Source organism: Panthera pardus, unplaced genomic scaffold (genome assembly GCF_024362965.1).
Source record: "Panthera pardus isolate Hobbes unplaced genomic scaffold, ASM2436296v1 HiC_scaffold_13, whole genome shotgun sequence".
Lineage (NCBI taxonomy): Eukaryota > Metazoa > Chordata > Mammalia > Carnivora > Felidae > Panthera > Panthera pardus.
In genome coordinates, this window is record NW_026526688.1 from 143731631 (window position 1) to 143744751 (window position 13121).

General features: G+C 35.2%; 1 protein-coding gene across 2 annotated transcripts in view; it reads right to left on the reverse strand.

Moving 5' to 3' along the window:
• The window catches only part of USO1 (USO1 vesicle transport factor), a 93832-nt gene that overhangs the window by 7280 nt on the left and 73431 nt on the right, over positions 1 to 13121 (reverse strand). For both annotated transcript variants that reach the window (XM_019467319.2, XM_019467327.2), the window contains 7 exons: positions 7633 to 7743; positions 7178 to 7296; positions 6636 to 6817; positions 6235 to 6356; positions 3237 to 3375; positions 2097 to 2260; positions 1336 to 1425 (listed from right to left, as the gene is read on the reverse strand). In XM_019467319.2, the coding sequence (XP_019322864.2) occupies positions 1336 to 1425; positions 2097 to 2260; positions 3237 to 3375; positions 6235 to 6356; positions 6636 to 6817; positions 7178 to 7296; positions 7633 to 7743 (927 nt within the window). The remainder of the gene's footprint in view (positions 1 to 1335; positions 1426 to 2096; positions 2261 to 3236; positions 3376 to 6234; positions 6357 to 6635; positions 6818 to 7177; positions 7297 to 7632; positions 7744 to 13121) is intronic.

Below are 13121 nucleotides of genomic sequence, written 5' to 3' on the forward strand. Positions count from 1 at the left end.
TTTCTTCCAATATTTAATTCTATACATAAGTAATTCCTTTCTCCCTTTTCTAGTTCTTATTAAACAAATACATTTAATATTCTATATTCTATTAATAAAGTTAGATCTGCATACCTACTTTCATTTTTTTTTTTAAGTTTATTTATTTTGAGAGAGAGTGTGTGTGCACAAGTAGGGGAGGGGCAGAGAAAGAGGGAGAGAGAGAATCCCTAGCAGGCTCCTGGCTGGAGCCCAAAAAGAGGCTCGATCTCACGAACCATGAGATCAGGACCTAAGCCAAAATCAAGAACTAGATGCTTAACCAACTGAGCCACCCAGGCGCCCCTACACTAGAATTATAAATATTATGATAACCAAGTAGGAAAAAGTTTAATTTGCTCTTCTAGATATTATAAATTACTCTAGCAGAAAATTTTTGTTTTTCTTTTTTTAGCTAGTCATCTGAGATATACACAAGTTTATTCCCTTTCCAACTCTAAAAACCAACATTTTTCTGGAGAAAATGGTCTAAACACTGAATACATTCAAGTATGCAATTGTCATGGTCAATAGTAAATGAAAATTGGGCATAAGATTTTATATCTTCATATTTGCAGCTTATAAATATACTTAAATTTTCCTTAATTGTTAGTTCACTGATCATCTACAAATAACTGGGGTGAGATATTCAGATCTGTTAAAAAGAACACAATTAAAAAATAAAAATACTTAACAAAAAGCAAAATACCATTACCATACAATGTTTTTTACCTTTATTTATTTATTTTGAGACAGAAAGAGCTGGGGAGGGGCAGAGAGAGAGGGAGACAGAGAATCCTAAGCAGGCTCCATGCTATCAGTGCAGAGCCTGACACGGAGCTTGATCTCATGATCTCACGAACCGTGAGAAATCAAGCTGAAATTAAGACTTAGATGCTTGACTGAGCCACCCAGGTGCCCCCAATTACCACATAATTTAAAAAGCTCTTGGACTTTCAAATAACTATCTTCACTATCAAATTTTGCTTGGGGCGCCTGGGTGGCTCAGTCGGTTAAGCGTCCGACCTCGGCTCAGGTCACGATCTCACAGTCCGTGAGTTCGAGCCCTGCGCCAGGCTCTGGGCTGATGGCTCAGAGCCTGGAGCCTGTTTCCGATTCTGTGTCTCCCTCTCTCTCTCTGCCCCTCCCCCGTTCATGCTCTGTCTCTCTCTGTCTCAAAAATAAATAAACGTTAAAAAAAAAAAAAATTTTGCTTACATTAGCAAAAGTAGTTCCAGATTAGTGAAACTACAGAGCTGTTACTCTATTATAATTAAAACAACACAAAATAGAACTTGGATCAAGCCAGAAAATTACCTGTTTTAATTCTGCAATTTGTTCAGAATCTTGAGCAGAAGCTGTTGCTGAAGACTGTTCATTTGTGCCAGGTGATGCTTGGGAAGATTTCTACAAATATCATAGAAATAAACTATGAAATAAATTTAGTCTAAAGAGATAGGAAACAAAACAGAACTATACACGTATAAGCTATGCCTTACAGAGGCTTACCAAAAATTTCACATCAACATTTTAGTTTTTATATCCAAGATAAAATTTCAACATAGCACACGCTGTCTACAATAGCTAATAAATTTATACTTATACCAAGTATTTATTAAATCTAAGCACTTATCTGAAGTTATATGGAGAAAGAGCATAAACCCAAGTATTTATTAAGTGATTTCCATGTATTAAAAGAGTTTTATACACAGTAGCTCATTTAATCCTCTCAACACCAAAACAGATATGACCACTACCAATTTACAGATCAGTAAAAAAGTTTAAAGAGGTTAACTAAGTTGCTTAAATTCAACGAGCTGGGGAGTGTTGAAGCTTTAGGCAGTTTGACACCAAAGCTCATAATCTAATTTTTTAAACGTAAACTCTATGCTGAATGTGGGGCTCAAACTCATGGCTCTGAGAGCATGTTCTACGAACTGAGCCAGCCAGGAACCCTCCCAAAGCTCATATTCTAAAGCCTTATGATGATATTTTGGCTTAAAGGATCCAGAAAAATAAACAAACAGGATAATGAGAATTGCTCTTGACCTCTTAAAATTTTTTTAACATTTACTCACCAAATTTTCAATCAGAGAGTCCTTTTCAGCCAGCTGGCTTTGTAAAAGCTCCTGATTACTTTTTAATTCTTCTATCTCTTCTCGTAACCTCCCAACTTCTTCTGGCTGAATGCCATTCATCTGAGTCACGTCACTGTAAGAACCTTGATGCGGATTATCTTTTCCTATTAAAACAGGAATAAAGTTTGAAAAGCCAGCATGAAACTTAGGTTTTTCATTTCTTGAATGAGAAGATTTAAATATAAAAATATAAAATTTCCTTAATTCAATTACTTTGGTGGCACTTTTGTAATAAGCACATTTCATTTTTGCAGAACAGTGTACTGATAAAAATAGTAAAGTGATGATATTTTCAGGTTTCTGGGGAGAAACACAGCATAGTCTTATTAAGACTAAACTGCATGGTTTGGTGATCTACAATTAAGAATTACAGTAGTTTCAATTCCAATTTGGTCAATTAATATAAGAAAACAAAATCCCTTTTAAAATCTTCGCAAAGGAATAGTATTCTATGTGGACTACAATAACTGACAGATTATTGTTATAAATAAAGGAAGTAAAAGAGGTAATTTTTTCTGAAAATTTTAGTCACCTTCATATAAATAAAACAAACTGTATTTCTAAATAGCTAGCATTCCAATCATAAGCACTAAAGGATGATGCTATTTTATAAGCATTTGACTTACCTGTGCCAGGCACTGAACTAGAATTCTATATATTAATTCATCTGATTCTCAGATGACACAGATGCTATTCTCAGTTCCATTGCGCAGATGAGGAAACAGAAAGATTAGAGCAGTCATGCTCAGTTGGCGATACATCAGAATCACCCAGGAAGCTTGTAATAATTATTAATGCTTGGCTCCAACCCAACTAATTAAAATCAAACATTTGAGTGGGGTCTCAGTATTGGTGGTATTAAAAAAAGAAAAAAAATATCTCAGGATATTCTAATGTGCAGCCAAGGCTGAGAATCAACGGAAAAGATACTGAAATAGGTAGCAAGAAACCTGTGCTATAAACTCTGATTTACACATTTGTTATAGTGATTAAGGTTAGAGAAAGACTAGTCCGCAAGAATAACCTGTTAGATTCAGTCCAGCTTTTGAGGACACAACAGTTACAACCAGTTATACCTACCTAGCTGTACTTTAAGAAGATTATACTGATCTTTGTGTTGCTGAATCTGAGATACTTGCTGTGTGACTGCTGTCTGGAGCTGTTCATTTTGACATTTTAACGTAGAAATTTGCTGCTTTAATTCCTCAAGCTGCAGATCCTGTAAAACAAAACATAATTCAAGTGTTTAAATTTATACTAATTAGCATTAAGAAGATGAGCAAACTAAAAATCAGAGATCATTCTGGGTCATGATGTTAAAGTACTCAACAATTCCAGAATCACTCAACCATTAATAATACATTAATGTATGCACAAAGGTCAACTAACATGTAGCAGAACCATAAAATTTCCAGTAAGGCCCCATTAATAATAAGCACAATAGCACAGCCTGCAATCTCACTGCAATTACTGGAGTGGGGAATGGTCAGTTTTAAAAACTCCATTCTATGGTCCATCAAACCATTTAAGAAATTCATACCAAACTATTTAAGAAACTCAGTATATGTATACATGCATCTATATTACTTTTAACGTAAAAGATAATTTCTAGAATAGAACATTTAGAAAACCAAAAAAAAAAAAAAGAACTTCCAACTCTCACCACCCTAATGTAACTAGTTGGATATGATCTGTTTCTTTACTTTCTTCTAATTTTTTTCCAATCCAAGTGTTTTAAACTTGTCACACTCAGTCCATATGTCATTCTGTAGCCTTTACTTACTATTCAATTGTAAGTCCCCATATTACTAGTTTTTTGCAATCATAACTTTTAATGTTTACTGAATATCAGTAGATGCAATATAATTTATATTCAAAAGCAACACCGAGGATGCTTTCCATTTTTCTAGATAATAATTATCATTACAATAAATATCATAGTCATATTTTCATTTCCCTGTATTCTGAAGAATTTCCTTAGGATGGATTCTCAAATGTCATTCAGTTTATATAAATATTTTATAGCTCTTAATGCTTATTGCCTAATTGTCAAATGGCATTTTAAATGATGAGAATATTTAAAATTAACATTTCTAAAGCACAGTCATTATAGTAATTGTGTCAAATCACTCTTTTCTTCTTCCAAATTAACCATATTTATCAGCCCCAAGTGTAGGCTGTAACATCACATTCCAAGTATTTATTTTCCATTGCTCTAAAGATATTACATCTTACCATCTGGAAGTGACTCCATATTTGTACTAAAATATAGATGAGAAACCCTAATAACCATGGGTGGGTTAATGATTTAAGTTTGAATCATCCAAAGAAGATTCTAATTTACTGATTGCTTATAAACTGAAAAGCTCAGACTGAGTGCTAAATATACCACTATATTTTTATTCTTTCTCAGAATTCCAATCTCAACAATATAGACTGTGGGGAAGAACACACAGCGGTTCTCGTTTAGAGGGCTCTACCCAAGCTTGCACTTGCCACACGGGCCTCAAACTGTGTACAATCAGCAGGGGGTGGAGGGCAGTGCAGGGCAGAGGGCACAACCTGCTTCACTGGACTGTCACCAGTATATTGTTTCTAAATGACACTGGCATTTTAATAACATCAGTACTGTCATCTTCCAGGTAATACTGCAGCACTGTTTAGGATTCCAATCAAGGTATATACCATGATGAGGAATTAAATGAGAGAAAGAAACAAGAAATACACTCTGAAGAAATGTAATAGAAAGTTTAAGGTGCTTGGGGCGCCTGGGTGGCGCAGTCGGTTAAGCGTCCGACTTCAGCCAGGTCACGATCTCACACTCCGTGAGTTCGAGCCCCGCGTCGGGCTCTGGGCTGATGGCTCAGAGCCTGGAGCCTGTTTCCGATTCTGTGTCTCCCTCTCTCTCTGTCCCTCCCCCATTCATGCTCTGTCTCTCTCTGTCCCAAAAATAAAATAAACGTTGAAAAAAAAATTTAAAAAAAAAAAAAGAAAGTTTAAGGTGCTCAAGATAATGCAAGAGTGGAATTCTCTGGTGTTCTGAAGAGAAAATGTCAGCTGATGATTCTGAGAACGCAGTTTTGACTTTCATCATCACTCTCCACTCTCAATCAACTCCTTCTGCTATTCTCAGCATCATCTATTCAGATGTGAAAGGCAGAGCTCTAAGGATTGTATCCGACCCTTTATGCTCCCTACACATACATCCAGTCAGTACCAGGTCCTGCCAGTTTCATCTGCTTTGGTCACCACATTTCTCAGATCTGCCCCCTCTACACTACATAGCATGAGTTTTAGGGTCCCAGTAACACACATGTTTTTGAATTCTGTTCCACCAATCACTGAGTGACTCTGGAGAAGTTTAAATTCTGTAAGTGTTAGATTCCTCATTGATTTTTATATGAAGGTATTAATTATGTTGTAGGGACGACATGAAAATTAAGCAAAACAGTGTTTAAAATGTGCTTTGTGAGCACCCAAAACACAATAAACAAAAAACAGCAGCCATTATCATCACTGGCACCATCAATGCCCCAATATCCTCCCCAATGCCTGCCATACCACCTCCCTCTCTCCAACTTTGCCTTTCAAGTTTCTACTTGGTGCAGCCACTAAGTGTCCCAAGTACATATAATAACACGTCCTGCCCCTCTCCCCTATTTCTCCTTTTGCCCAGCTTATTCCTAGTTATGCTTTTAGGACTCATGTTCTGTTTTCTCCAAGGCCCTGCTCTCACCTAGCTAAATGAGGTGCCTCTCAGTGCTGCCACATACCTTCAATTATCTGTATCACTAGACTTAATACGTTATGTATGTCACAAAAACCTATTTATAGTTCTCTCTCCCCATGAGACTGTGATAGGGGAACGTGCCTGATTCATGCCTTCATCCACAACATCCTGCACAATCTTAACATGAGCTCTCAATTTGTTGAATACTCAGGTAGTTCTAGATTATTTAGGAAAATAATGAGCTCTACTTTCTGTATCTTCTTGTATATGAAATGCCAGGAAAAACTCTTCCTCAAAGTAGAAAAGTATCAGTGCCCTAGAAAGTGTTTACAATCTGTCAATACATACTTGCTCTCGAATCATGTTTTTGTAGTGAGTCACAATACTGTCATGCTGTTCTAATGTTTTCTTCACTTCTTCTTCTTTTTTATCCTCTTCACTGGACTTATAAATAGCCTTAGTTATCACACCTATAAAAGAAAGCTTATTAAAAAAATATTTTAAAAATTTAAAATGTTATTTTATTAAGACTTAATCAGTAAAAACATATGGCCTAAATGCATGACAGAGAAGATATAGTCTTTCCAATCTTACTGAATGCCAAAAGTCCTTCAATGAACTATAGACCAAGAGCTAGGAGGAAGCCCCTACTTTTAGGCTTACCATGTAATCTACATGTGTCCAGAATATACGTATACAAAATAATCATAGGCACTTTCTAATGAAAATCAATATAAACTTTGTCTTACCTTCAAGTTCTTTTACCAGCTTCGTAAACTCATGATCAAATATCATGTATTCTGGACTGGGGAAGTTTGGCTGCGGTTTCTGAGATGCTCTGGAATACAACTCATGTTTGCTAATAAATCCTAGTTTCTCTATGAAGTTTTCTTTGCCAATCCTCTTCTCTATTAGTTGTTTTAGTTTCTCTCTACAGAGACAAGGACATTGAGATGCTTTTAAAAAAAGTCATAACAAGGGGCGCCTGAGTGGCTCAGTCAGTATAGCATCCGACTCTTGATTTCAGCTCAGGTCATGATCTCACGGTTTATGAGACTGAGCCCCATGTGGCTCAGGATTCTCTCTCTGCCTCTCCCTTGCACACCTGTGCACACACACACACACACACTCTCTCTCTCTCTCTCAAAATAAATAAATAAATAAACATTTTTTAAAAAGTCATAACAAAACACAAAAGCTTGGTCTACATTATGTTTTGGCAGAAAAAAATGTATCATTATCACTTGATGCATTAGCAGTCATTTTCCCCTAGCATCTTCCCCCCACTTACTTCATGTAGCTCTCAAGTGAGTTATCATTGAAGTAAATCGAAATGCCCAACAGAAGGGCACATAAGCCTTGTACCAACTGCTCTTCCTCACCAAGATTTTCTGCAATTTGTCCCGTAAGCTGAAATTTTTGTTAAGGAAACTAATGGTTCATAATATCTAGCGTATTTTATTTTACAGTTTGAATTTGACATACATTTCATGTAAGAATTTCTACAAAAATTCTATGTATAGTCTAGGCAAGCATAAAACAAACAATGGTACACACACACACACACACACACACACACACACACACACAGACACACAGCATAAGCAAGCATCATTACCACCATAACAGTTTGAAAAGCTGCAACACAGCTGAAGAGAATTCAAATATTTAGAACACAGAGCTACCTCTAATGCAGAGGAAGAAATAAGCATACTTACATGTATCTTACTAAAATATAAAGGATACAAATGGAACATTGGCTGAATTGTGAAGAAAATGCGTTACAGCAATGGGGCAGTTGCTTAACCAGGTACAAAGCAACATTAGTAACCCAACTCTTGTCTGTATTTTGCTTCCCTGCAATAGACAAGTTGGCAGAAATCTCATTTACTTCTTTTAAACTTAATGTTGCCCTAAGACCCCCTCCACTTGCATTAAAAGATCTTTAACATCTTATAAAAGATGTATTAAGAATTTAGACATAAAAAAAAAAAAACACCTGAACAAGAGAATTCATTCTTTTGTCCTTTATGGGTCATATTTCCCAAAATGAACAGAAGGCAGAAATTAGAATTGATTCAGGTTCATAAACATATACCAGGTTATCCAAAATACTATCAGTGGAAAAACCTGATCTGCTAAGGAAGATGCATGATGTGAATGTTTGAAAAAATTTATCAGTCTGAAACACTTTATAATAACATAAACTTGCCAGGCAAATTTATGATGTTCCAATTAGAATTTTAGAAACAAGTTTCTGATGAGAGGACAATTTCTACCTTCTTCAAAAATATTAGGAAAAATAAAAAGAAATCATCTCCTGAATTATTTAGTCAAATTCCATTAGAATAATAAACCATGTTGCAAACTCACTGACAACATGCCAAATAATGAGAATCACAAACATAACGAAGAAGAAAAAGATTTATTTAAATTAGCTAACTGCCCCAAACCACTAATTATACTGCTGCCAACTACAGTTAGACAATATTGAAAACTAGCACATCCATCAAAATTACAGTTTCCTAAATTTTTATGCAACACATTTGTATCTCCTATGTGGGACAGTCTCTTAGCTTATAATGTTGCCACTGCCCATATTACATTATATAACCTATATTTTTGTTTAAGAAAACAAAACTTGTTTGAAACAAGTGGAAATTAGCACAGTAATGCATTACTTTGAGATAGTCTCAGAAAATATCCAAAATACAATTATTCAAAGCTAGGCAAAGAATGGATTTAAAGTAACCATCATTATGTTTTGAAAAACCATTCAGACTATTCCAATTTCATGAACCTTGATGTCAGTACCCTGGCCTTTTTATAATCTATTTTCAAGTATATTTAATATTTAATTAAACATATTCAAAATAGACTTCTTCAAAGTGATTTGCCACCAAAGAAGCATTAATTAGCATGAATCTGGCTTTTACATGATGCATTATTCTTACGCTTTCCTTGCTCTATGTCATTACCATGCTCATGATGTATCTTCATGTTACCCAAGTAAATTTAAAAGTTAAAAAATATAGTTAATCTCAATCGACTATGTGCCACAGAGAACTTTAATTACTCAAGTAAATAAATGAAAATACTTCATTGACTGCCCCTAAGTATATATAAAAGATTTATTATTATTTGGAATACCATTTGCACGTACCAAATATACCTACGTTGTATATATAAGGGCATCCTATCAAATCACTGGCTCATATATGAATAAGCAAAAATGGAACTAGATTCAAATGTGGCTCTTCTAAACGTATATACCTTTTGGGGTCTAACTGAAGCATAAGAACAGCAAAGTTAAATAAAACTAGTTAGAATCAGATGGAACATCCCACTTAAACTATGGCAACAAAAGAAGATAAAGTATTCAGGAATGAGCCTAACCAAAACTACAAAACCTAAAGGAGGAAAATTTAAAAGCACTTCTAAAGAGCACAAAAGTAGATCCAAATCAATAGAAAGACACCATGTCTTTAGACAGAAAAACCCAAGATCATAAAGACACTAACGCTATTTAAAATTTATTACATTATGGGGCGCCTGGGTGGCGCAGTCGGTTAAGCGTCCGACTTCAGCCAGGTCACGATCTCGCGGTCCGTGAGTTCGAGCCCCGAATCAGGCTCTGGGCTGATGGCTCGGAGCCTGGAGCCTGTTTCCGATTCTGTGTCTCCCTCTCTCTCTGCCCCTCCCCCGTTCATGCTCTGTCTCTCTCTGTCCCAAAAATAAATCAAAAACGTTGAAAAAAAAATTTTTTTTTAAATAAAATTTATTACATTAATGTAATCCAAACAAAAATACCAGAAGGTTTTTCTCTCCACAGAACTAAAAAAATCTGGTTCTCAAGTTCATATGGAGAAATAAACAAGCAAGAATGACTAGAGACCCTGTAAATTAAAAAAAAAAAAAAAATGAAAAAGAGCAACAAGGAGATACTAGGTCATAAACAGACAGGAATCAAAGGATAGACAGAATGAAAAGTCCGGAGATGATCCATCTACAATTGGGAATTAGTTTATGAAAAAGATAGCATATAAGCATTAGTGGGATACAGGAGGACTTACAAAATGTTGGGACAACTAGGCAGCTATCTAAAAAAAAGATCAAAGGATCTATAACTCATACTGTTCATCAAGAAAAATGGAACAAAAATTTAAATGCAAAAAATGAAACCAGAAACTGTGAGATGAAAATATGGGTAAGTCTGTTAAAATCTTGAAGTGGGGAAGGCCTTTCTAAAAAGTATGATATAAAATGTAGAAGTGATAAAGGTCTCATTAAAAAAATCCAAAACAGGGGCGCCTGGGTGGCTCAGTCAGTTAAGCGTCTGACTTCGGCTCAGGTCATGATCTCACGGTTCGTGGGTTTGAGCCCTGCATCGGGCTCTGTGCTGACAGCTCAGAGCCTGGAGCCTGCTTTGGATTCTGTGTCTCCCTCTCTCTCTGCCCCTCCCCCAGTCATGCTCTGTCTCCCTCTGTCTCAAAAATAAACAAACATTAAAAAAAAATTTAGAAAAAAATCCAAAACAAAACACCAAGTCAAAAGACCAGGAAAAATGTATTTGTAACTTATCACAGATAAGGGTTGAATTCCTTAATAAAAAATGAGTTCCTATAAAATTAGAAATTATTTAACCCAATACAAAAATGGGCAGATGATATGAAATATAAAAAATGAGAATTCATGGGAAAACTTTAAGTGGTGTATAAATATACAGAAAGCTATTCAACCTTTTATAATCAGAAATGCAAATTAAAACTCACTAAGATAATATTTTTCACCTCTCAACCGACTGGCAAAAATACAAATCTGTTAATACACTGTTGGTGAGGCTGTGGGGAATATAGCTCACTGCAATCTTATTTTGCACTTTGCTAGTGGTTCAAAATGGGATTAGGTAGGGAAAAAACAAGGAACAGAACAGTGAATATGCATAAAAAACACCTAAAGACACCAGAAGAAATAAGAGGCAGGGACCCAGGACAGGGGTGAGGCCATGACTTCTTATTGTATACTTTTTATAACATTTGATTTCTAAATCATGTATATACATATATATGTATTTTAAAGTGTGTGTACACACACACATACACACACACACACACTTTTAAAGGACTAAATTTAATTCTAATAGTGGCAGTGTGGTGTCAGTGAAAACATTTGGTTGAGAATTAGAAGAATCAAATCTTCTATTGTCCTACCTTGTGGAAGTTCAACATGCTATGTGGACCCCAATTTCCTCATTTAGTGAACCAAGGCCTTTGGACTAAATAATCTCAAACACAGAAGTTAAAAGGATAGGCTCTGAATACCAGGATTTGTATCTTGGTTCTAAAACTCAACATCCTGAAACTTTATCACTATCCTTCAATAGCAGTAATAATTAATACCCATTTCATAGAGTTGTGGAGTGGATTAAATGGGTTAATACACATTAAGAACTTAGAACAGCACATGGTACATAATAATAAGTGTTTCATGAGTGCTGTAAACTATGAACCATCCCTTCTAGTTATACAATTCTATGCTACCTACTACTGTATTAAAAGTAGAATAATGCACCAAATTTAAAATAGATGGCACAGGGGCGCCTGGGTGGCTCAGTCAGTTGAGCGTCTGACTGTGGCTCAGGTCATGATCTCACGGTTCGTGGGTTCAAGCCCCACGTTGGGCTCTGTGCTACCAGCTCGGAGCCTGGAGCCTGCTTAGGATTCTATGTCTCCCTCTCTCTCTCTCTGCCCCTCCCCTGCTCATATTCTCTCTCTCTCAAAAATAAAGATTTTTAAAAATTTTTTTTAAATAAAGTAGATGGCACAACAAAGTTTGAACTAGGAAAAGGAAAAAACAGTAAAATTGCTAGGATAAACTTTTTTTTAAACCTCAATGAAATACAGGTGGTCCTTACTTTTTTGCTAGGTTAATAGAAACCTATGAATATTGGAAACATGCACAGTGAGGACTGTGTAATAATACTTTTTTTGTGCAGACTGTATTATTATGATGTTCATCAAACCATGATTTATAATAAAGAAAATGGAAGATAATTAAGTATACAAAAATAAGGAGATGGTTAACTAACCAATGGTATATTTATTTGGTGAAATATTATGCAACCATATAAAGTTATATTTATTTAGTGTTTAAGAACATGGAAGATATCTGTAAGGAAAGAGGCAGCATACTCAATGGAATCTAATGTATGATCACCCCTATGTAAGTAAATAGTATAGAAGAAAAAAGACTGAAATTTAACCAATAGTTACTTTTGGGTAGAAGTCCCACTTTCTACTTTTTTATTTTTCTAAACTTTCCAAAATGAAAAGAAACTCAACAATTAATGAGTGTAAAAATGCTATAGTGTTTGTCCAGCGTACAATCACAAAATGTTAGTAAGATCAACCCAACAAAATCCTGATGAAGCTGCTCTATCATCCAAAAAATAAAATTAGAGATTAGACCTTAAAGGCTATCAAAACATTCTATGTCATTGCACTCTGATCTTCTGATGGATTCTTTAGAAGATAAAACACCAAGAATAGCTTAAAAAAAAAAAAAAAAAAAAAGAAGTCCACACTCCACTTCATAGAATAGTTTCATAGAACTCTTCATTTTGTTTATATGTTTATGTGTGTTTATGATTGTTTATAGGTTCAAGTCAAGAAAAAGTATGTATCTCTTTAGCACTCCAGAGCATATGAACCACTGAGATGTGGAGAAACAAATGGATGCTGAAATTGTAATTTCAGAGCATTCTGAGGGTTTAGTTACTAGAAATCACAGATTTTACAGGCTGCAGTGGAACCACAAACAAAATAAATGAAGCTGAATCACCTTTAAGATAGACTATTATGTTTTCCTTATTATTTTCTATCTAAATAGTTCCTCTTGTTCCTACTTTGTGGATTTCAAGTGTAGTATTTTACACTGTGTATAGAAATATGACAAGCTAACATTTTAAATTTCTACTCTTCCAAGTACTGAAATGAGGTTCTAGAGTGTTATGATTAGACTCACTTTCAAGCAGTGGCCTCTGGCAATAGAGATTTAATAAGAAAGGGGCACGATGGAACTTTCTGAGATTACAAATATGTTTTATATCTTGTATTTGGGTGGTGATTACAGAAGTATATTAACCCATCAAAAATCATCAAATCGAACATTTAAAGTCTGTGAATTTTACTGTGTATAAAATTAGTGCGGTAATGCATTACTCTCAGGTGCCTCCA